Below are 23,657 nucleotides of genomic sequence, written 5' to 3'. Positions count from 1 at the left end.
CACAGGGTCAGGATTCAGACTTGTCCAAGGTCAAACTGGGTTGCATTCAAGGAGAACTCCCTTTCTCATCTGAACTGAGGCTCGGCAGGGGCAGGGGACATGGCCAAGGCAGCCTGGTTGTTTGTGTTTAAAGCTCCAGGTTCCCTTTCTCATTGGAGCAAAGAGAAGGCAAAGGACACAGCAAATCTGGGCTAGGAGTGAGGACTCCCTGCTCCATTTCCACCAAGGCCCGGAGATGGTCGTGGTTGTCCCAGGTCCCAGCAAAAAGAGAGTTAGGAGCTAGGATGCCTTTTCCCATTTGAGCGAGGCTCGGAGGGAGAGTAACATGCCGGGGCCACAGGGAAAACTAGGGTAGAGAGGGAGGTGCCCTGCTTATGCCAGAGAAGGCACTGGCTTGCCTAGGGCTTCAGAGCCAGCCTGAAGCCAAGCATATATCTGAGTCTGGGTTCAGGCTCACACCGACTTCCCCTGTGGCCATGTCAGGGTGCCAGATATGATATGAGCCAGAGGTGCCCAGGAGCCCAACACTAGCACAGGACAGGGGAAGAGCCACGTACTTTTGCACCTGTTCACCTCCTGGCCACGGACGCCGAAATAGCCGCGGGGACAGTCATGCACACACTTGCCGTACTGGCGGATACCTTCTCGGCGGATGAACAGGAAGAGCCTCTGCTGGCAGGTGGAGCAGCCGTTCTCCTCTGAGCAGGTGACGCAGCCTGTGCAGTTGCCCCCCAGACCAGTGCCCACTGCCATCCAGGCCAGGTGGAGGGTGGGGGAAAGGGAGAGAGATGGTCAAACCATGTATGTTGTCTCATTGGGATATTAGCTAAGCACACAGCTACCAGACAAATGACTACATTTCCCAGCTTCCCTTGCAACTAGACATGGTCATTTGACCAAAAGCAGCTATTAGGACTCTGGGAGCCCACACATCCTGCTGCTAACTCCATTGCTGTTACTTATATCTGAGACCCTGATTGATCCAACGGGTTCGTATGGAGGCACACAGTATGATGCCCTGTCTGATCCAGGGGGCTCATATGAAGGTATACATACTGGTGCTCCTAAGAAGAGAAACTGCTACAAGTAAAGGTTTGTGTGTTTCCAAAACTATCGACCCGCAGGACCTGAGGGCAGAGGGAAAGTGTGATGTTGTAAGAGGAACTTCCAGGGCCAGGGAGAGGACAGCTGAGAAGGGAACAGTGCCCAGGCCTCCCACACAGTAGGCAGAGATCTTAAGTTCTGATGACACCAAGGGCTAGCAAGGAGGAGAGGAAACTTCCATCCTTTGGAGAAAAATCTAGCAGCATCTAGTAAATCTGAGGAAGTGCTTCTGTCCTAAAACCTAGAGCAGTTGTTCTCAAACTCGAGCAGGCACCAGCATCGCTTAGAGAGGCTTGTTACAACACTGACCGCTAGCTCTGTAGGTCTGAAGTGGTGCCTGAGAGTCTGCATTTCCAACAGGTACCCAGGTGTTCCAGGTGATGCTAATACCACTGGTCCAGGGACCACACTCTCAGAACCACTGACTTAGAGAGACTCGTGTGTGTGCAACAAAGAGACACGTACAAAGATGTTTATTGCAACATTATTTAATAGCAAATAATTGCAAAGACCTAACCATTTATCAAAATATAGAAACACACTGTTATATAGACATATGCCACAGCCATAAACTGTATATATGACTCAGTCACCAACGACAGAGGTAGAGTTACAGTCTTTTCGCGCCTACTTCTCAAAGAAAGAGCAAAAAAGCAAGTTGCACAATGAGTTATAGAGTAAGAAGGTATGTACATCAAGTTTAAAACCTGCAAAACAATGTTTTGTAACATTTATTATACATAAGTTTGTATTAAAAGACAGAAGGGACTGATAAACACTAAATTCAGGTCGTAACACCTCTGAGGTGAGACATGGGAAAAGACATGGGGCAAGAAAATTGGGGACTTCACTTGTATCTGTAATATTTACTATCCTAAAATCTAAGGCAACTCTGAAAATGGCAAGATTTGATAAAAGTGGCTGCCCAGTAGACAAATCCTCACCATATTGTATTTTATTCTCAACTGTAGGCTGGAAATATTTCATCATAAAGAATATTTTTTAAAAGAAGAGTTTAGCCTCTATTTTGTCCTGGGGGCGTGGGGAGGGGCAGAGAACTATATTCGTCCTATTTCTCCTCCTCCCATCTCCCTTCCCCCAAGCACTGCCCCATCCTCAAGCTGAGATCTCGAGCAAGGGGAGGTGACAGAAACTCTGAGAGCAGTGGAGACCTGCGCCTCTGAGCACTATGCTACCTGTCCCCATGTCCATTCCCCCACTCCCCCAGTAATGGAACCCTGATTTTTAGCAGAATTTATGTCTTCCAATAATAAAGACTACATTTCCCAGACTCCTTTGCAGCTGTGTGTGGTCATGTGTCTAAGTTCTGGCCAATGGACTTTACGTGGGACTGTCCTGTGCCACGCCCAGGAAACACCCTTTAAACAGGAAGAACAGGGCTTTTCTTCCCTTCTGTCCTCCCTCAAGGCTGAGAATGAAGTTGCTGGAACCATAACAAAGGCAGAGAAACACCGTGGCTGAGCCAGACCAACCCTGGGACATCTACTCAGATTCTTTTATAGGAGAGGGAGGACAGTGTTGTCCTTCTTGTTCAGGCCTCGGTTCTGTCAGATACAGAGAACTACATGATAATGGCAGGTCGTTAGCCACACTGAAGGGCACAGAGTGATGTCAGAGAACATTGGGGTGCCTCTCCTTAGTGCCTTGGCATTGTATAAGCCCCCTTGACCTGAGATGCCACCCCACCAACAAAGGGCAAAGGGACCCTCACTTGGCTTCAGATGATCTCTGCCATTTGGCAGGAAAGGAGTTTAAATGAGAAGTTATGTTCAATTACAGAAAATCAAAATGGCATTTCCTGCAAACTGAGTTTGTGAGCCGAGACTCATGCTCTGACTGGTGTTGTTGCCCATTTTCCAGCTGAGAAAACAGAGGTGCAAAGCGGTGCAGTGACACGCCCAGGGCCCCATAGAACCGGTTGGGGCAGGGACCACGTGGAGCATTCGTTCAGGGTCTGGGGCCTCAGCGGTGACCCACACAGGCCCAGCCATTACAGGACCTCGTGGCAGAACTGAAGCCTGCACAGTGACTTATAGCAACACAGGTGGGGAGAAAACAGCCCTCTCAATAACCACTGTCTCTCAGGAGGGCTGAGGGTGACTCAGTCCGGCCCCTGCAGCTTCACCGAGGACCTGAGGCCAGAAGAGTGGAACCTTCCCCAAAGTCAGGCAGCCAATAGAGAAGACCCCCCAATTAGAGCCACAGCACTAATATTTGTGGGGTGATATTTCAACTTTCTGAAGACAAAAGGACCCCACAAGGACCCTCCCCTTGACCTCAGATAGTGTCAGACTCTGAGTGTGAGTGTGTGCGTGCTTGTGTGCGTGCGTATACAAGAATACACTATGGATTTCAACCAGCCTCTTTCAACCCCAGGTCTTTGAAGAGAGGTGGCTGTGCATTGGTCCCGGCGCTTGGCTAGGGTGCCCTCTAGTGCCTCTATGTTGTAATAGCACCTCTGACTGAATTCTGATGGTTTTACTCGGGGTTTTCATCACATCTGTATAACTAGTTAAAAACAGCAGTGCTCTTTCCCTCCTCCCCCAACGTCACGGTGGCGGAGAGTTAAATGCCTGAGAGCTTTATGACTGACAAGTGATGACAACTACAGTGTGTATAATGCTGCTTTTGAAAGAGCCAAACCTGATGGCTCTTAAATTTGACTGTGCATAAGAATCCCCAGGGAGGCTTGTAAGCCGGGGAATGTACATTTGCACAAGTCCGGGATAAGAGTGCCAGGCATTTTGGAAGTGTCCTCCGTGCTCACAGCCTCCTTCCCTCAGAACTGGCCCTGCATGTTCCCTGGTGGATGCTGAGCCAGGGACGGAGCGCTCATGCAGGCTGGGCTGCATCGCTTGAGAACTTTGACTTGGGGGTGATGGACAATGGTCTGGGCCGGCCTGCTGACCGCAGAACATTGGCAGGAGGGCAGAGTGCCCCGCCCCGGTGCGCGTGCGTGACGAGCTCCAGCGGGCAGTCTCCAGTGTGGCCCCCTCTGCTAACAGAGGCCTCAGGCCTCTGCGCTCTCCGAGACTCTGAGAAGTTTGTTCTCCCAGACAGATTCACCTCCTCAGCAGCCTGTGTCCCCGGAAAAGCTTCAATTCCCAAGTGAAGAACTTCAGCCCCACCTTTCAAAACAAAACAGAAAACAACCCCCGCCCAAGAATTTGAGTAGATTACCAACACTTGAAAAATCAAAATTCACATTAAAAACCCTCCACAACACTGGAATTTGAGTTTCCCTGTAGAAAGTCAGAGTATCTGCCTGCAATGTGGCAAGGCAATCATTGGTTGGAGTTAGGTAGACGGGGCGTAAAACTCTCCAGTTTGCTGCAGTCCCCACCACTCCCTATTATACCTGGCACTGAGGGCAAAGGTCAGCTGCTATGTATTACCATCCTCGAGCGGCCGTTTCTCTTACACCCACTTCACTCCCTCCCATTAGAAGACCCTGTGGAGCAGGGGCTCTCACACCAGCACACACAGCAGACGCACCTGGAGGGCTTGTTAACACAGTCAGGCTGGGCTGTTAACATGGGGAGCTGAGAGCTGCTGGTTCAGTAAGGCTGGGCAGCATGTGAGAATGTCTATTGCCAACAGGTTCCCAGATGAGGCTGATGCTGCTGGTCCTGGGACCACACTTTAAGCGTGGAGCCGCGCCCTAACTGGTTTGGCTCATTGGATGGAGGGTCGGCCTGAGGACTGAAAGGTCCCAGGTTTGATTCCGGTCAAGGGCACGTATCTTGGTTGCTGGCACATCCCCAGTAGGAGGTGTGCAAGAGGCAGCTGATGGATGTTTCTCTCTCATCGATAGTTTCTGACTCTCTATCCCTCTTCCTTCCTCTCTGTGAAAAATCAATAAAATATACTTTTGAAAATGAGTGGAGTCGGGTTAAGAGCCAGACTGCTTTGGGTTTAAATCTCAGCTCCGCCCCTTCTCCTTGCCCAGGTAACCTTGACCTTAACCTCTTTGTGCTTCAGGTTCCTCATGTATAAAACAGGGACCGTGTTGGCTGACCTAACAGATAATGCTGTGGGGACCTGAGTGAGCCCGACACGTACGAGGTCTCAGGGATAATACCACCCCCACCTGCAGAGCCTCCGTGGGGGTTTGCAACCCCGGACTCGCCTTGGCAGTCAGTGCAGGGCTCTTCATGTTGATGTCAACAGTTTTGGGGATAGAGTTTCTTCATAATTGGGGTGTGCCCAGAGGAGTGTGTCTTGCATGAGAACATCGTGTGTCATGGTGGACGGAGGATTTAACACAGCTGTCCTGAAGGACCCCCTGGGGGCTGAGAAGGACGAGGAAAGAGCGACCACTGCCTCCCCTCCCCCCCAGCCCTGGCCCTGAGGCTGTGCAACCTGCAGAGGGACAGGTCCTGCTCTGTCCTTGGGAAGGATCCAGAACCATGTAGGGGGGCCACATGCAGGGAGTGCTGGGCACTCCTAACCCCTGCCTGGCACTGGGGATGCCGTCACCAATGACCAGAGGAAATGAACAACATCTGGGCTCCCTCCTGCCTCTTTAGCCGCCACATGTGGGAGGCAGTCACTACCCCTGGAAAATGGGGCTTTCCTGCCTGGGGGGCAGATTGCATCATCCCCAGAAAGGGCTGGGCCCTGGAGTTACTCCTGGCTCCCGGGGCATCTGGGGGAGAGGTGTCCGGCCCACCACACTCTTCTGAGTCCTCAGCAGGGAGCCTCGAGGGTCTCGCATTCACGGCATGTTTAGGTGGTCTTGACTTTGGGGCCTAAAAAACCACCACTTCCAGGATGGGAGATCTAAGGCAAGTGCCCTCACTACTCTGAACCTCAGTCTTCTCTTCTGCAAAATGGGCACATAGTAGCAATATCCTCCCAGGCTCTTGTGAAGATGATGTGGACTCATCCATGCAAAGTGCTCGGCACAGCTCACGGCAGATGCATACGCACTGTTTCATTACTTGATTCATGGGAGGGGCCGATGGGAGGCATCCGCAGATGCTCCCTCGAGGGCTGGGGCCCAGCTTGGCTTGCTGTCCTTCCGATATCCACAGCCTTGCACATTGTAGGTACCTACTAGCTATTTCCTAAATGAAAGAATGAATGATGGCGTAATAAATGTTCTCAAAGACTGTTCTCAGGGAGCCTGCAGTCTGGTTGGAGGACCAGGATCAGAGAGTGCAAAGAAAGCGGATGCTGTCCGCCCAGTGGAGCTCAGAGCCGAGTGAGGGACCCAGGCAGGTAGGCAGGGCTGGGCTCAGAGACTGGAGCCAGGAGGGGTGGTTTTCTGGAGGGGCAGGTGTGAAGACAGAAGCAGGACTCGTTTGTGTAGGAGGAGGAAAGAGGCGAGTACAGGATGGTATGTGAGTTGATGGTAGGGAAAGAGCTTGGGTGAAGAACAGATAGCAAATGCATGCTACGGCGTCAATACATGACCCCTAAGGGGAATATGGACAAGATCCTCAGAATATAATAATAATAATAATGCCCTTCACACTTGTATCTCCCATCTAGCCTCATCTACTCAACCAAAAACCTAGAGTCCTCTCACCTCTTCTCTTCCCTCATATCCTACACGCCCTCTATCGGAAATCAGTCAGTTCCACCTCTGAAACATGTCCAGGACCTGACCACTTCTCTTTGCTCCCCTGTTGTCTCTTAATACCCCACCCTGACCCACAAGATGCATTCTGGCCTCCACTAGTCACTCATTAAGAGCAGTCACATTTGTGTTCCTGGTGGGAGCTCTGGGGCCCCGAGCAGCCCAGAACGGCCACCAGTGACCTTAAGTGAAGCATCACTTGTGTTTTTAGAAAGGATTGCTGCTGGTTCCCCCCTCCCTGGGCAGGCAGCTGGCGGGGACCAGGACCAGGGCAGGCAGTCACACCCACCGCAGACTTCCCAGGGGACCCATCTCCCCAGAGCTCAGCACCTGGTGTCCGTGCACACAGAATTGGCATGATTTTCTGACAGCTTCACACTCAGGGCAGCTTTAAGTGACTGCTCTCAATGAGTGACTAATGGAGGGCAGAAGGCATCTTGTGGGTCCAGGGTGGGGTATTAAGAGATGACAGGGGAGCAAAGAGAAGTGGTCAGGTCCTGGACATGTTTCAGAGGTGGAACTGACTGGTTTCTGAGAGAGTGCATGTAAGATATGAGGGAAGAGAAAGAGGAGAGGACTCTAGGGGCAGAATGCATCTTGTGAGTCCGGGGTGGGGTGCTAAGAGACAACAGGTAATTGTCACCAAGCTGTCTTGTGTGTGTATGTGTTATAAGGTTGTCAAGCATGTGAACTTGTGTAAGAAATGGCCTTAAAGTTGTCCTACACGTGAAGCTGTCATGAAACTGTGGGGGGTGTGAGGTTGCCATTCTTTTGAAAAAACATTGAGAGGACCATTTTCTTCTTTTCATGTTATAGTAAGGTGACCAGACATCCCGATTTTTAACAATTTGTCCCTCATCCCGCGGCGTTTTAAAAAAGTCTCAATTTTAAAAAAATCGGGCCTTATTTAAAATGCCGCGGGGCGCGGGACAAATTGTTAAAAATCGGGGCTGTCCTGCCAAAAGCGGGACGTCTGGTCACTGTATTATAGGAATACGTTTGCTGCATGTGTGGCCTTAAATACTGGTGCCTCAGTTTCTTCTCCTTCACCCAGCTCATAGGGTTATTTAGAGGATGAAATGCATCGTGTTCAAAACAGTGCTGGGCACATAGTAGGTGCTCAAGAGAACTCACTACCTACGTGTCCCCCCCTCCCCCAAAATGGCATCTCCCTGAGGCAGGCCTGTCTCTGTTTGCTCGTGGCTGCAGCCCCAGTGCCTGGTAGAGGAAGCAGGAGCCTGGTACACAGTAGGAGGTTCTCAATGAGACCCGAAGGGCTGGGGAAGGGACTCATGTTCCTGCTCCTTCCAGTCCCGGCTCTTTCCACAGCAGGATGGTCTGACTGTGTGCCCTTGGGCAGTAAGTCATCTCTGATCACCTCTGAGCCTCCCTTAGTTGCTGTAGTGTGCCCCGAGAGCTGTGTATGAAGTGCCTGGCAAGACAGGGGAGCAATAAACGCTGGCTGCTGGCCCCTCGCCTCCCCTGGGGAGGGAGTTACAGTCCTCGGCAGGGCTGCCTTGCCTCTCGTGGCTCTCTGGGGGGCTGTCCGTGCCTCAGCTCTGGCTGAGTGGGAGGGCATCTGCAGCAGTTAGGATTGGTGAGGGGAGACACACCCAGCCCATCTGGAGACTCACAGCCACACCCGGGGGCAGGGGCAATGCCCGCTGTCCAGACCTGGAGGCCCCCACGAGCCGAGGGCGGATGTGAGCGCTGGGATTTAGGAAGGTGGTGGGGGCAGGAGCGGGCCTTTGAAGAAGGACTGGAAAGCCCAAGATTAATCTGACTGAGGAAGACACCACGCTTTGCCGTCGGCTCCACAAATGATCTCCTTCACCCTGTCACATTGGAGTCCTTGGCCTAAGAACTAGGAAGGGCCGTGGCTCCTGTCTTGGTTTGGACCTAGACTCATTGTGTGCCCTTGACCTTGGCAGAGTCCCTCATCACCGCATGCCTCGGTTTCCCCAACAGAAAGACAAAGGCTTGGTCTTGATAGAGGGCTTTCGAGCTTTCTTCAGCCGAGGAAGCCTGGTTCTTTCTGAGACAAGATGGGATACGGGAGCTCAATTAATAGGGCAGGTAAGAGCTGCAGCCGGGTGGGGTGAGGTGAGGCTGGAAAGCCTAGGCCTTTGGGTTCCCTTTGCCCGGGGCCTGGATAATCTCTAAGCCCCTCGAGCCCTGCAGCTCCAGAACCCTGCAGGAGGAGAGGTGGGGGAGCCCTGGCTCTGGAAACAGACAGCCTGGGTTCAAATCCCAGCCTAACCTTTCGGGGCCACAGTTCCCCCACCTGTAAAAGGGCAACAACGGTCCCCACACATTGCTGTGAAGGTGCAGGAAATTGGTGTGTGTGACATGAGCAGAACGAGGTTTGGCAGATGATGGGCTAGCTGTGAGCAGTGTGGAGCTCTTACACGGCTAGACTGCTGTGACAACCCTATAAAGGATCATGATCTCCTCTTACAGACAGGAAGTTAAAGCACAGAGAAGGCAAACTGCCCAGGATCCCAAGCTGGTAAGCGGCAAGGTGGGATTTAAAGACAGGCAGTCTTATTAACGAGCAGGTTACTGTTATACATTGGAGGAAGCCTACCCCTCAAAATAGGCCCAACACAAACACTCCCCTCACCTACTAACAGTAAGCCCTAAGGAAGATTTAGGTACACGATCAGCTCCCAGGGCAGAGGGTACCTGGGGTCATACTGCCCGTTAGCCTCAGGGAAGGCAGCTGGGTCTAAAAGTGGGGGCGGTCGAGACAGGCCTGAATGTGGCCCTCAGACCACAGCCTGCTAGCATTCCAGGACAGCCCTAGCCCCTCAGTCAGCCCCCAAGGGACCCGGAGGTCTTAAGGGGTAACAGAGAGTCAGGAATCCAGTTTGGGCATGAGTGCATCTTCAGGGACCCTTTTCTGGGCCTCTCGCTGCAGGTGCACCCCCTCTCAAGTCTTAGTAGAAGGGAGAGCCCTGATGTGAACTCATTCCTGCTCTGTGAGTCCTCAGCAAGTCTCTCCCTGTCTCTGGGCCTCAGTTTCTCTGTCTGTCAAATGGATGGTTAAAGACAGTGTTTATAAGGGTCTCATCCATCCATCCACTCATCCACCCATCCATTCATCCATCCATTCATCCATCCATCCATCCGATATTTCTTGAATGCCTACAATGTTTCAGGCCCTTTTCTAAACTCCAGGAATATAAGGGTGAAAGCATTTCAGAAATATGTGCAAAATGATAGTAGGTTGTGAAGGCCAGTTCCCCAGGCCTTTGCGCCATGCCCAGTGCCAGGACCACTGATGCTCTGCAGGCGTTTGTTAACTGACTGGATGGACAGGACTTACCTTACTGTGACTAAGGGTGAGACAAAGCCTGTGTCCTCCCTGCCCCAACCACCATGTTCTAAGAGAGCTGACTCATGAGGGGTGGAACTGGGGCCAGACACCCCCTCTGGGACTTAGTGAGTGGGGCCAACCGTCTTTGCGCCCTCCACTGCCCCGCTGCCTCCCCAGCCGTGTAAGCAGATATGTGAAGAAAACCCAAGGACTGCCCCCGCCCCCAGGGATGGGCAGAGCAGAGTCCTTTCCTGCCTCCCTAAACCCCGATGTGGTGGCAAGAGAGTCCTCATAGTTTGGAGGGGACCCGATGGCCATGGAGATGGGCATTTCATCCTCTGCCTGGACACACACCTGATCCTCCCCATGACTACGGGGGAGAGGGGAGAATAATGAGAGGTGCAGAGGGGCAGGGGCAGTCCTGGGAACTCTGCACAGCCACCATTTGGTCAATTTTCTGTCTGGGTCAAGTGGACTCTGAAGGAGGCAGTTGAGTTTGAACCAAACTGCAGATCCCCAACCCTAAAGAGGTGGTGGTGGTGGTGGTGGGGGGGTTGCGGGGAGACCACAGTGAGACCTAGGAAGGTCAGAAGAGGTCAAGCCCATGCTCCTGCCCCACGTCACCCCCATCCACAGTTAGGGCACCTGACACACATGGAGGGCATGGAGGGAGGCAGAGAGCGACATTTAGACCTGCTCCTGCTGCTCGCTGATAGTGGGGCCCTGAGTTTTCTCTGTGCTCAGAGCTGTGAGGTCACAGGAGTATCGGAGAAGTAAGAGACAGCTGTCCCTGTCCCGTCCTTTCCTCTGCTCCCAACACACAAGGGAAGGAGGGAGGGAGCAGGACACATCTCCCCTCAGAGCAGATAACTGGAGTCAGTGGCGGGGAAGGAGAGAGCTTTGAATGAGACCCATCATTTTAAAATGTAGCACTTGACTGGGCTTTTTAGTACCAGGAAGCTCTGAGATCTGCCCAAACTTATTAAGGATTGAGGTGTGTTTTTTTAAAAGGTCTATTCTTAAAAAAAAAAAAAATTATATATATATATAAAATTGATTTTTTACAGAGAGGAAGGGAGAGGGATAGAGAACCAGAAACATCAATCAGCTGCTTCCTGCACACCTGGTACTGGGGATGTGCCTCCAACCAAGGTACATGCCCTTGACCAGAATCAAATCTGGGACCTTTCAGTCCACAGGCCAATGCTCTATCCACTGAGCCAAACCAGTTAGGACAAGGATTGAGTTTTAGAGACGTAATAGAGAATTCGAGAGAAAAAAAAAGTACACATGTCATGTTTGTAATCTTCTATTATGTGCTCAATCTAATCATTAAGCCAATAACACACAAACTAGACCAAGGATTACCACCCTCAATATACAAAGAGCTCCTAGAAATCAATAGGAACAACCCAAGGTGGGAAAATGGGCAGAGACATTAATTCAGAGAAAAAAAGACCAGTGGGCTAAGTCACGCCATGAAGAGCTGTGCCACCTCACTAATAACTTTCAAAATGATGAATAAAACAATAAATTATTACTTATGGCCCCCCAGACAGGGAAACTATAAAAGACGGACAGCACCCAGCGGAGCGCTGAGGAAAGAAGTTGGGCAGTGTCTATTCAGGCTGGAAATCGATAGTAATTCCCCTTGAGAGATGGTGCCCTGCCTGAGGCTCAGAGAGGGGCCAGCACTTGTTTAGAGCCGCACAGCAGCCGCGGGAGGGCAGGCTGGAGCCCCGGTCTGGGAATAGGTGCCTTTGGTCCTTCCCACCTGCCTTGTGCTCAGCCTGGCCCTGGTTCCTGACTGCAAAGGCCAGGCCCGTGATGGTAATGCTGTCGCTGCACCTGCTCTGGGGCTCATGGTGGCTGGGGCCTTGCTGTTCTAGGGGACGCTCTCCTAGAACAGCAAGGCGAGGCTCCCAATCAACCCTGCTTGACAGTGAGATGCAGAGCGTAGAGGTGCCAGTGGGCCTCATCTGCCAAAAGGGCCCACATCCTTCTCACCCAGGTAACCCCAAGGCCGGGAGCTGGAGTCGAGACGGGCTGCTGCAGCTGGACACGCGGGTCTGAGCTCTTGCAGACCCTCACAGGGACTAGGACTGCCAACGGGTGGCAGCATGTGGACGCTGGCCTAACAGCTGCCACCCACAGGGCTCCATGCTGCTCACAGCTGGGGCCACACCTACTCCCGATCTCATGGGTGAGAAAACTGAGGCTGAAGGGTGAAGCGTTGACCTAAAAACCCGCAGGGAGGACTCAAAGGGGAGGCAAACCTGAGCCCAAGCTCCTAACGGCTCCCGGGTGCCCTGCCAGCCCCTCCCTGCTGGCTCCTACACAGTGTCTCCCCAAAGGCAGGAACATGCCACTGGAAGCCACACACCTCTCAGGGCCCGAGGCCCGTCAGAGCGGGGCCCCGAGCCGTTTGTGGGGACAGACAGAAGCAGAGGAGTTACCCCAGAGGAGGGGAGAGGAGGCTGTAGGACCAGCATGGTCACTGTCCACCTGGAACCGCCTGCACTGTGAAATGAGCCCTGAGCAGCTCTCCCCAGGCCTCTGGTAAAGTCTGCTTTATGCGCAAATGTCCTCTTTCTTTTCCAGGGTGTTGTTGATGCAGGAAAATGGGACGATCCACAAAGGGAACCGTTGAGCCAGAGCAGCCCTGGGAAATGTCTGCCGTTGGCCAGGGGTGCTCAGCTCCGGGGGGGACTTCACGCCACCCTCACCTTTCCTGGGGCCGGGCTCCCGCTGGCCTCCCCCCTACTCTGACATTAGGACCCGCTGGGTTGGGACTGCCTCCCCCACCAGTCTGGGCCCCTGGAGACGGGGTCCGGCTGACAGCACGTGTTCAACAGGTGTGTGCTGACTGCCGTGCAGGGGGTCAGGACATCCAGGCGTGACTGAACAGGAAGTGTCCTCGGGAGGGGCCGAGCACTACTGCATCAGGACTATCCACACGTGTGACGGAAGAATCGCTCCCGGGAAGGTGGTCCCTGAACGTGGCGCCAGGTGTCTGCTCCAGGACAGAGAATTGAGGGCTCATGCCCCTCTTATGAGCCCTGGTATAGGACGTTTTGTAAACTCAAAAAGGCCAGACCATGAGGCAGAAGGAACCCCGCCTCCTTCAGAGATCTGACCACATAAACAGTATCATCATATGTGATTTCTGTTCTCCAGAGGACACACCAAGTAAACAGGTGAGAGTCAGACTGAAGAAAGATAGCCCATGTCAAATTACAGTTTTATGTGAGTAATACAAGGAAGTGAATTGGGAGAGGGCTGGAAGGAGAAGTAAAGGGGAGGAAAATGGGAGGTATCTGTAATGCTATCAGCAATGAAAAGTGTATTATATTTCTAAAAATCCAGGAAACCCAATAACAAAGTGGGAAAAACAAAAATACAAAAATAATTTTAAAATGAAAAACACTAAAAAGTAATTTTAAAAATTAATATAAGGGGAATAAGCTGAAACCGGTTTGGCTCAGTGAATAGAGCGCCGGCCTGCGGACTGAAAGGTCCCGGGTTTGATTCTGGTCAAGGGCATGTACCTGGGTTGTGGGCACATCCTCTGTAGGGGGTGTGCAAGAGGCAGCTGATCGATGTTTCTTTCTCATCGATGTTTCTAACTGTCTATCCCTCTCCTTTCCTCTCTGTAAAAAATCAATAAAATATATTTAAAAAATATATATGGGGAATAAAACTGAAAAAAATTAAATTTATTAAAAATTAAAAAATAAAACAGCATTTTAAAACAAAATTAGATGATAAAATTAATATAAAATGAAAAACAAATAAACTGTAAGAAAAAAATTAAAAAGTGTAAATATAAATAAATTACATTTAAATTAAAAATAAAAACTTTAAACATGAAATTAGAATGTTAAAATAAAATAAAAACAAAACATTTTTTAAAATGAAATAAATGTTAAATGTAAAATAGAAAATCAGCAATTTGTAACAATTGAAAAGGAAAAGGAAAAGGAAAATGCAAGCAAGCAGGGTCTGGCAGGACTGGTGCTGATAATGTGCTGTGAGTTAGGAGTCTGAGGGACTCCAGTGCTGCCAGAAGCGGGGCAAGAGGTGGGAGGAAGAAAACATGTCTGCAGTCTGACTGGGCAGCATCTGACTGGGATTTTCCAGCCTGCTGCGGGCAGGCGGTAGGCTGACAGGCCCCACCTCGGCTTCATCCACAAATAGCCATCCCATTATTTAAACATTCATAAGGTGCCAGCACCACACACACACACACACACACACACACGCACACGCACACACATGCACACTTCCATCCCTGCTGCTGTCCTCTGAGGTCCGACTTCATAGAGGAGTGAACAGAAACTCAGAGAGGGCGAGTCACTATGCCACAGACACGCAGCACGGAGGACCACTCCACCCTCTGAATCTGGGCTCCTCAGGGTAACCTTCCTGCAACGAGTAGGTCTGTAGAGGACTTTCATAGAGAGGCAGCGGCATGTCTGACACCAGGCTGGAACATTCCGAACACTGGAAAGAGCCAAGCTCCCAGGAATCATGACTTACCACCGTTCTTTGCGCACCTGCTGTCCCCCTGGGGGGTTACACGCAGAATCGTGATCTTTGAGACAGCCATATGATATAGATGCTATTATCGTTTCCATATACTGGGACGCAGGAGGGAAGTATTATCACCCAAGCATGGCAGTAGCAGAGCTGGGAGCGGAGCCCCGGCCTGCCAAGCCCACATCCCACCCCCCTGACTGCTTTGGACACTGGTCATGATCACCAACGGAGCACCCCTTATGTGCCAGGAACGCACTGCCTGCCCCTTGTCACATTAGCCAACAGAGGAACAGAGAGAGCGATGGCCTGCCCGGGGCCACGCAGGTACTGCGCGGCGGAGCCACGGCCTTAGTGCCAGCCTGCCGGCCTCCGCTGTGCCCGCTAGCCAAACTCGGAGCAGGCCCAGAAGGGCAGTTGTGACATTCCTGCTCCGTGCGTCTCCACCCCTGCGGATGTGGGCACGGCTGTCAGGATCCAGGGAAAGTGGAGGCTTCTGGCGAAAGGGAGTGGTTTCTCCATGCGGTCTGGGTCCCCCGGGCTCGGGAATGCCTTTCTTTTGAGCTGGTGACACGTGAAACACTCCCCCCCCACCCCCCCACCACAATGGCACAATGGAGCCCCCACCACGGGCCACAGAGCGGGCCCTATGAATCATGTGGCATTGCTACAGAAATCATTCCACTGCAGGCGGCCGTGGCCCGGCCTGAGGCCGCAGGGCCCTAGAGGCGTTAGCTTCACCCATCCATGGGAATTGGGATCTGGAGGAGTCTCCCGGGATGGGGCCGAGGGCCTGTGTGTCCTAGATGGCACTGACTATTGCACTGGGCTAAGAAAGGAGGCTCTGGCCATGGAGACCTGAGGGCACATCCCCTCCTCTCCCCACCCTGGCTGTGTGCCCTGGGCAAATTGATTGCCCTCTCTGAGCGTGGAGGGCCTCGTCTGTAGAATAACAAGATCAAACGAACTCATGGGCTGCTATGAGGACGAGCCGGGAGAAGGCCTGCCGGGTGGCTGTGCACCCAAGCTTTGGAATCAATTATCTGGGCTTACATTCTGGCTTTGCCAAACGCACTTGCCAAGCTGTTGGGCTCCACCCTCTGAAACTGCTAATATGTGGCTGTATCCTACCAACAAAAATGGCCAGTTCATAAGCTCCTATGAATGCTCCTGTCTCCTAAGGCAGTGTTCTCCTCTGTGAGGTGGGAAACAGTCCTCTGACCAGCTGCTGTGAGGATGAACGGCGGCTGGGAGGCCACTGAGCTCAGCCATTGGAGCTGGGGGTGTGGGGCCAGGCAGGATCTAAACCTTGGTTGTGTGACTGTGGGCAAGTCACTTCACCTCTGCGTGTCATCTGTAAAATGAGGAGAATGGTACCCACCTCAACGGTTTATGAGGAGAATGTAATCGGTTCACATGTACACAGTACTTAGAACAGTGCCCGACGTTGTTGAATAAAACCATACGGGTAACATCTGGCGTAGAGTAAATGCTCAACCAGAGAAACAGATCCAAAGGAGACTTTTCTAAACCTCTGATGCCACTGGAAAGGAAGGATTCTTAAAGAAACAATGTACGTTTTAAGGAACGTATATGGGTGTAGATCTATAGGTGAGGAGCATGCATCTGGGTGTCCAACAAGCCCAGGGCCATTGTGTGTCCTGGCAATGTCCACAGCCTGAGGCTCTGAGGCCTCCGCCAGCCCCCTTTCTGGCCACAGACCCGATGTCGCACTCCGGTGACTCCAGAGGCCCTAACGAGGCTCCTGACCCCAGGCTGGCCTCTGGGTATGAAGAAACCTCTGCAGGCAGCCCTCAAGCTGTGAACGGCCTCTGGGGTCCACCTGCTCATCTGGCACTTATCCTTAGACCGGGGAGCAAGGCAAAGCAGAGAGGGCATGCCAAAGTCACTCGGAGGGAAACGGAGGCTCCAAGAAGCTCTAAATCAGACTTTAAAACTCTGGAACAAACTGCCGTCCTCTACCTAACAAAAGCCACCCTCGCCCGATCTCTCCTGAGTCCCCAATCTCACCCCCATCTTAGGGACCTCAGCGGAGCAGCTTCCCCGATGGAGGTTCCACTTTTACAAGTGTTGGTCTCAATTGGCCTCTTCAGCCCTAACATTCCATTATTCATAACCCTCCTCCGGGACTCCGGAGAGAAAATGAAGGTTGAACCGTTCTGCTGACTGTGAAGTGCTGCCTACATGAGAGGGTGGTCAACAGCAGCATTGAATGGGTTTTCTGGAAGAGGCAGGATCTGCTCCTGTGGATCTGGAACCAGGAAAACCCAGGTCACACTCACAGGTGCTGGATGACCTTGGACAAGCCAGTTCCTTTCTCTGAACGAGTCTTCCTTCTCTGTAAGGGGAGAGCGGCAGCCAGAGCCACCAGCAGGGTTAGCGTGAGGAGCACGCACTGGCTGGTGCTCACTGGCGGCTTAGGGATGTCTGATGTAGAGCGACCTTTAGGCCCTGATGAATCCTCCTACTCAGCTTGGGAAGGACATGGCTGACAGACTCAGGGCGTTAGAAACAAGCATTTGAGCTAAGGGTCTGCCAAACGCCTCATGGCAGTCACTGCTTATTAAGGCAATTCGGTGTCAAGTTTGGAGCTCTGGGCTGGACCCTCTGGGTTCCCATGCCTATTGCTGTGTGATCCATGGGGCTTTAGTCTCCCATCTGCATATCGGAATTTTCTGAGATCTGTTTTCTTATGTGTGTGTGTGTGTGTGTGTGTGTGTGTTTAATAAATATGTTTTTATTGACTTCAGAGAGGAAAGAAGAGGGAGAGAGGGATAGAAACCTCAATGATGAGAGAGAATCATTGATCAGCTGCCTCCTGCATGCCCCCAACTGGGAATCAAGCCCAGGGAATGTGCCCTGACCAGGAATCAAACCAGTGACCACCTGGTTCATGGGCCGATGCTCAACCACTGAGCCATGTCAGCCGGTCTGGTCCATGCTTTTTGACAATGGTGAAATTGCATTTTTATATAAGTTCACACTGTCCACAGAATACACACGCATACTCATTCACACATGCCAACACCCATGTGCACACACACATGTGTATGCACACTCACCACTTGCACACACATTTACATATGTATGAGAACTCTAACCCATTTTCAAAATAATGATTCATCTTAACAGTTGCAATGCACTCTGATATTTTCTAAAAAGGAGGTTAGTAAACCATAGCCCATGGGCCAAATCTGGCGCTCAGCTTGTTTTCTGCATGGCCTGTAAGTTAAGAATGGCTTCATATTTTTAAAGCCTCGTAAAAACCCCACCACCACAACAAAGAAGAGAATGTGGCAGATCACACATGGCTGCAACGCTGACAGTATTCAGTATCTGGCCCTTTACAGACATATTTGCTGATCCCAAATATTTTATTTTATTCTATTCCGTTCCACTCCATTTCATTAAAAATGCTGGCTGTGCTTTGCTAAATATTTTGCCTGACCTGCTGTTGGGTTGCCAACCTCAGTTTGGAAAACTTTTAATTAATGTGAGCTTCAGTTTTTTGTTTGTTTGTTTTTTTTGTGTGTGTGTGTGTCTTTTTTTCACTAGATGGGAGGACAGAAGATGGATGAATAAACAGTGGACTGAGAGGCAAGAAGAGGGAGGGGAAGGAAATGAACAGGGTCGCCTTACCCATGTGACATCTAAGGCAAGCCCAGTCCCATCGTGGAGTCTCGGTTCCTCAGCTGAGATTGGGACCACCACGGACCTGCCTCCCAAGATGGGTGAGGAGCAGCGGGATCCTTCTATGCCATTCCTCCTGAGGGACCCATTCCTCGCCCCTCAAGGAGATGCTGGGCCCTCTGGCAGCAGAGACCGTAGAGCGCATCTCTGCTGTCCTTGTCAACACCCAGTCCGGGGCCTGGCCCAGAGGGAGGGCTCCATAAATATTTCTTTGTGACTATGGCGACAGGAGAGTGGCATCCGAGGCCATCCAGGACTGACTCTGGCCCAGTCTGCAATCTGACCTTCACTTCTGCTGGCCACAGCTCCTTGGGCCCTTTCTACCTAGACACAACCTTCTCTCCTCCTGCAGGGTCCCCAGCCCCTCCCCTGCTGCCACGCCTGCCTCCCAAAATCCTAAATCTACCCCTCTGACGAGGCTCTGCTCAGAGGCCTCTGCCGGGCAGTCCTGGGAGAGTCACGAACAGGATTCACTTCTATTTCTAGGCACAGGCCATGGAGCCTCCAAAGCTCTGCACCCGGCTGGCTCAGCTGCTGGGAGTTCCTAGACAGGTCGCTGCCCCCTCTGAGCCTCAATTTCCTGCCTGAGAGAGGGCAGGGCCACGGTGAGGATCCACGGCCCATATGCGCAGCTCCCGCATGGGGCCAGCCTCACTGAGTGGTCTCAGGGCCTCCTTTTGAGTCTGGGTGGAGGTTGGGGGGCTCCCATCCACTGGAGAGGGAAGTGGGTTCCCCTGGGGGGTGAGAGCCATGTGAGGTGAAAACAGCGTCTCATGTGAGCCCCAAGTTTGGCTTCAAAACTGGCTTCAGAGGAGGAGGGTGGGTGAGCAGGGCTTGGCTTATTGAGCACCTTCTCTGCACCAAGTATCCTGCTTCCCTTTTCTCAGCCAGCCCCCGTTTTATGAGGAAAACCATGATCCGGATGTGCAGAAGGACTCGCCCAAGAGAGCGCTCTACTGACCCACAGGGCCATTCCCCGAGGGCTCCCCCTGCAGGCATCACCCCTCGCTCTGCCCTTCAGGGGTCCTGTGTCCCCTTCCAGCTCTGCCCCTGACATGTATCTTCACCCGGTTCCACCTGGATGCTAGTAATTAGGCGGCTGCACTTTGTTCTGTGCCTAGCCGTGGCCCTGAACTGCAGACGAGATATCTGGGTCCTCCCCATCACGCCTTGGGCACCTGCTTGCAGGGTCTTAGCTTCTCTGTCTGTGCACAGGGCAGTGCTGCCTGCCGGCTGCCCACAGGGCTTTCCTGTTATAGAGAATTGTTCTATTCAGTCCACCTAACAAGCCTTCGGCGTGGGCGCTGGCACAGTCCTTTCACAAACAAAGGAAAAGAGGCTCAGAGGGGCAGAGGAGACAGAGGTGAGTTCAGCCCACTGAGTCTCGCCTCCCCCCAGTCCGGGGAATACTCCACCCTGCTGCAAAGTGGGAGGGGAAGGGTTGAGTTCATCCAGCTGTACGCCTCTGGGCACCTTCCCTCTGGGACTGCGGTGGAGCTTCCCAATGTCCCCTCCTCCCCATGAGGTAGGTACAATGGTTCCCGTTTCACAGAGGTGAAGCCCTGGGTCAGAGAGGGCATATGGCCTGTCCACATTAGGGCAGGAGAAGCCTTAGGATTTGAACCCAGGGCTGTCAGAATTCCAGAGCTCCTCCTTCGGCCCTTTACTGCCTCGGGTCTAGAAGGATGGAAAAGCACCATGAGAATGTGGGGGACTCTTGCCTCCACCGAGCCCTCTCCCCAGCGTCGTTGGACGGCAGGGGGTCACAGCCTGCCTTCTCCTCATTGCCTAATGGATCTGTGTCAGGGTGGGGGTGGGGTGGTGCAGACCAGAGCCCCCTCCCTTTGTCCGAGTGTCCCATTGCCAGGACACCCCGGCGTGTTTTAAGAGAAACGTCCCCATCTGGTTGTGATTCATTTATATTTAATTAATCAAAATGTTGTTTTGTAATAGACACGAGATCCAAAAACCTTTCTCAGGCCTTTTCTTTCATTCTTTCTTGTCTTCGAAACAGAAAAACTAAGTTTCGTCAAGAAACAGTGATGCTGGAGCCCGAGGAAGCCCAGGTCTGTGAGAGCCAGGCCCCGGGGGTGGCGGGCCAGACTGGGCGGCTGCGGGTCAGAGCTGTTCTCCTGATCCCGCAGAGTAGGCCGAAGGCTGGGGCCAAGGACCGGGCATGGAGGGGAGGCGGGGGCGGGTCAGAGGAGGGCATGCCTCCACACTGGCAGCTCCTCAAGGGCAGGCCCCAGGTCTGTTCACCTTGGCATCCTCGAGGTTCCCAGCACAGAGCCTGGCACAGATGCTGCCCTGTAACATTTGCTGAATGAACACACAAATGGATGGATGGATGGATGGATGGATGGATGGATGAAGCACTGCCAATATCCAGGTGTCTTCAGGACACGTTCTCCTGCCAGAATGTCAAAGCTAGCAAGACCCTCAGAAATCTCCTATGGAATTTTCCAAACAGCTGTCTTATGAAAAAATGGACTCTGAGGGGCAATTAGTTTGGGAAAGGTCCTACTCTCCATCCTCACCTCTTCACCATGAACGCCCTGGTAAGTCAATACGTCTACTAAACCCAGCATTTCCCAAACCTATTTGGCCAGGGATCCTATGATTTCGCTGCAGAATGTGCTATAGGAAGAGTGTTCCTACACCCCCTTCAACAGCCACCCACCCCCGTACCAATGGGGAAGCCAAGCCTGTGGTGGGAAGAGGGGTTATCCACTTACTCAGTCACCCCATACAAAGGTGTCGGGAGTGGGACTGAAACCCAAAGCTGTCTCTGTTGCACCTGACTGATGAGCGGAGCCACAGCCTTTCTCGGAAGATGCTGGGCTGGGTGGACATGTATGTGTCCAAAGGCAACAGATCAACTACCCTGGGGAGGGGTGCCGAGAGCCCCTCACCAAACCGGGGTAGCCATGCCTGACCTCCTCACTGAGCAACTGGGAAAGGAATTTTTCTTCTTTCTTCTCTGTGTGTGTTTGTGTGTGTGTGTAGAACATAGAAACAAACATCTTAAACATCTTTTTAAAACAGCTCCTCTTCAGATGGGGCAACGGAAGCTCTGGGAAGGGAAGACCAACTCGGCTCAGGAGACACCTGTGTCCTGTCAGAGGCACGGGGATCCCAGCCTGCTTTGCGACTCACCTGCTGTGCAACCTTGGACAACCAGTTTCCCGCCCTGAGACTCCGGCTCCTCATGCAAATAATGAGCTCCCCTGCTCGGCGGTGGTGAGTAGCCAAGAACACCACACACAGGAAATAAGAGTGACTAATACTTACAAGTGCCCACTCGTAGCGTGTGCACTCGGCAACTCACTTGACATGCCCATTAACCCATTCAGTCTTATTCACATGTCAGGGGATTATTCCTATTTTATAGAGGAGTCAGTGAGGAGAGCGTCTTTTTGGTCTTTTCTAGATAAAGAGTCTAGGGGTCCTCTAAAAGATCCCCCGAAGAGTAAACTAAGGCTCGGAGAGGCAAAGTGACTTCCCCAAGGTCACTCAGCTAGTAACTGAGGAAGAGAGGGTTTGAGCCCAGGCAGGCTGATTCCAGAGCCTATGCACCAAACCACTACATCAGGGCCATTCACCGAGGAGTGTCCCTCCCCCCAACCTCCCCCTTACTGAAAGCCCACCCACCTCTGTTCCTTCTATCCCCATGGCACCAGGACTTGGAGCCCTTAGGCCACATTTTCTCTGACCCACCCAGTCCTCCCTCCCAGCTCTCCCAAGGCCCCTTTCTGCTTCCGGCTCCACTCCAGGAGGGATTGTGCCCACAGGTAGGGCTGTTCAGTCAAATGGACTGGAAGTCCCCAGAGGGCAGACTCTGGTCCCCATTCCCTCCTAGCCTTGCTCAGCCCTGACACCACACCTGGAAAGGAAGGAGCCACCAGTCTCCCATTCACCCGCTGGACAGCTTGCAAAGTCACGTAACCTGTCTGAAGCTTGGCATCCAGCTCTGTCCTGAGGATATAGTGGGGATTCCCTTCGTATGTGAAAACCCCAGGCACAGTGGAGGGCATTCGATGTCCATTCTCAGGTTGGCACCCAGAGGCTGAAGGGCTGCCCGGCTTAGGCGGAAACCTGCTTGCCCTCCTCCCCCCATGGGCTCTGCCAACTCCAGTTCTGTGGGGACAGCCTCCAACCCCCTCCTGAGGATGCTCTGACTCTCCCAGCAGGGGGCAGTGGCATAGGACCCTGAGGTGAGCGTGCCAGCAGCCCCCGGTTTTGTGCCCCCGGTTATGGTCTGAATCTTGGGCCATCTTCCTTGTGGCCCCAGGAGATCAAGATGAAAAAAAACCAAAACAAAACAAAACAGAGGCTCTTGGAGGGGCTGGACTTCTTCCAGGTCATTCACAGAGGAAACAGACCCAAACACAGGTCTGAGGTCCCCCTGGGCTCCTGCAGCTCATGCCCTCACCTCACGGGGGGTCCCTGAAGATCACTGACTTCTCGGGAGGGACCCCGTGAGTCAGGTAGGTGACGGGACAGGGCAGCCCCCAGCGCTTTGTGTCACCTCCTGGCCTATCACGGATGTTCAGGGTGCCTTCTAGGCCACCAGCTCCGTCCCCCAGTCCCCAGTGCCCTGCAGCCTTGCACCTGAGGCTTGCTGTCTGTGCCCCGAGCACCCTCCTTCCTCCTGGCGCTGATGCTGCTCTAGGGAGTGGGGGCACTGAGCTCTGCCCGGTCCTTCCTCTCCTCCCAGAGCCTCCTGGGTCCAGCTGGTGAAGCGGGTGCCATGGGCCTCAGTCTCCTCATCTGTGAAGTGGGACTATAACCCACCTGGAGGAGCCAGTAGTCCAGGGCACCGGCCATTCCCCTCGGCCCTGCTGTGGCTGTCTGGCCACCCCGCCCCGCTGCCCCCAGTACCTTGTTTTCTCCTTCTGTTCAGAGGGAGCATGTCCGCGGCGTGGGCGGCGAGCAGCAGCAGGCAGAGTGGCACCCGCATCTGGGCAGCCTGGTCCGGCGGGCGTGCGGGTCTCCAGGCACCCGGCGGCGCCAGCGGGGACTCCGGGGAGGCAGCCCGACGGCGGGGCGGGCGGCGCAGCGGGCGCGGGGCTGCTCCGGGCTCCGGACCCGCCGTCCGCCAAGGACCCGCCGCTGGGTCTGGGTCGAGTGAGGGCGGCTGCGGAGCGGGGACACTGCCCGGGCGGCGGGGAGGAGCCGGCGCGGGGCGGCGCGCTCACCCGCTCTGGGCGGTGCGAGGTCGGAGGTGGGGCCGAAGGGGTCGCCAGGCCGGGGACCCAGTGGCCAGACTGTCCCGCCCTCCCCGGGGTCTGGCATGGTTTCCGCCCCCTACAGTGTCCTTCTCAGGTATGCACTGTCAGCCAGTCGCAGGTACACACACACACACACACACACACACACACA

General features: G+C 53.2%; 1 protein-coding gene across 1 annotated transcript in view; it reads right to left on the bottom strand.

Moving 5' to 3' along the window:
• Positions 1–23,397, bottom strand: part of RSPO4 (R-spondin 4) — a 29,175-nt gene extending 5,778 nt beyond the window's left edge. The window contains exons 1-2 of the mRNA XM_084888434.1: positions 23,157–23,397; positions 558–746 (exon numbers count right to left, since the gene is read on the bottom strand). Coding sequence (XP_084744560.1) covers positions 558–746; positions 23,157–23,235 — 268 coding nt within the window. The 5' untranslated portion in view covers positions 23,236–23,397. The remainder of the gene's footprint in view (positions 1–557; positions 747–23,156) is intronic.
• Positions 23,398–23,657: the final 260 nt, after the last annotated feature.

This window comes from Pipistrellus hanaki (assembly GCF_964339955.1).
Source record: "Pipistrellus hanaki genome assembly, chromosome: 6".
Lineage (NCBI taxonomy): Eukaryota > Metazoa > Chordata > Mammalia > Chiroptera > Vespertilionidae > Pipistrellus > Pipistrellus hanaki.
Note: the sequence above shows the minus strand (reverse complement) of the source record. Positions and strands in the feature narration are given on the sequence as shown.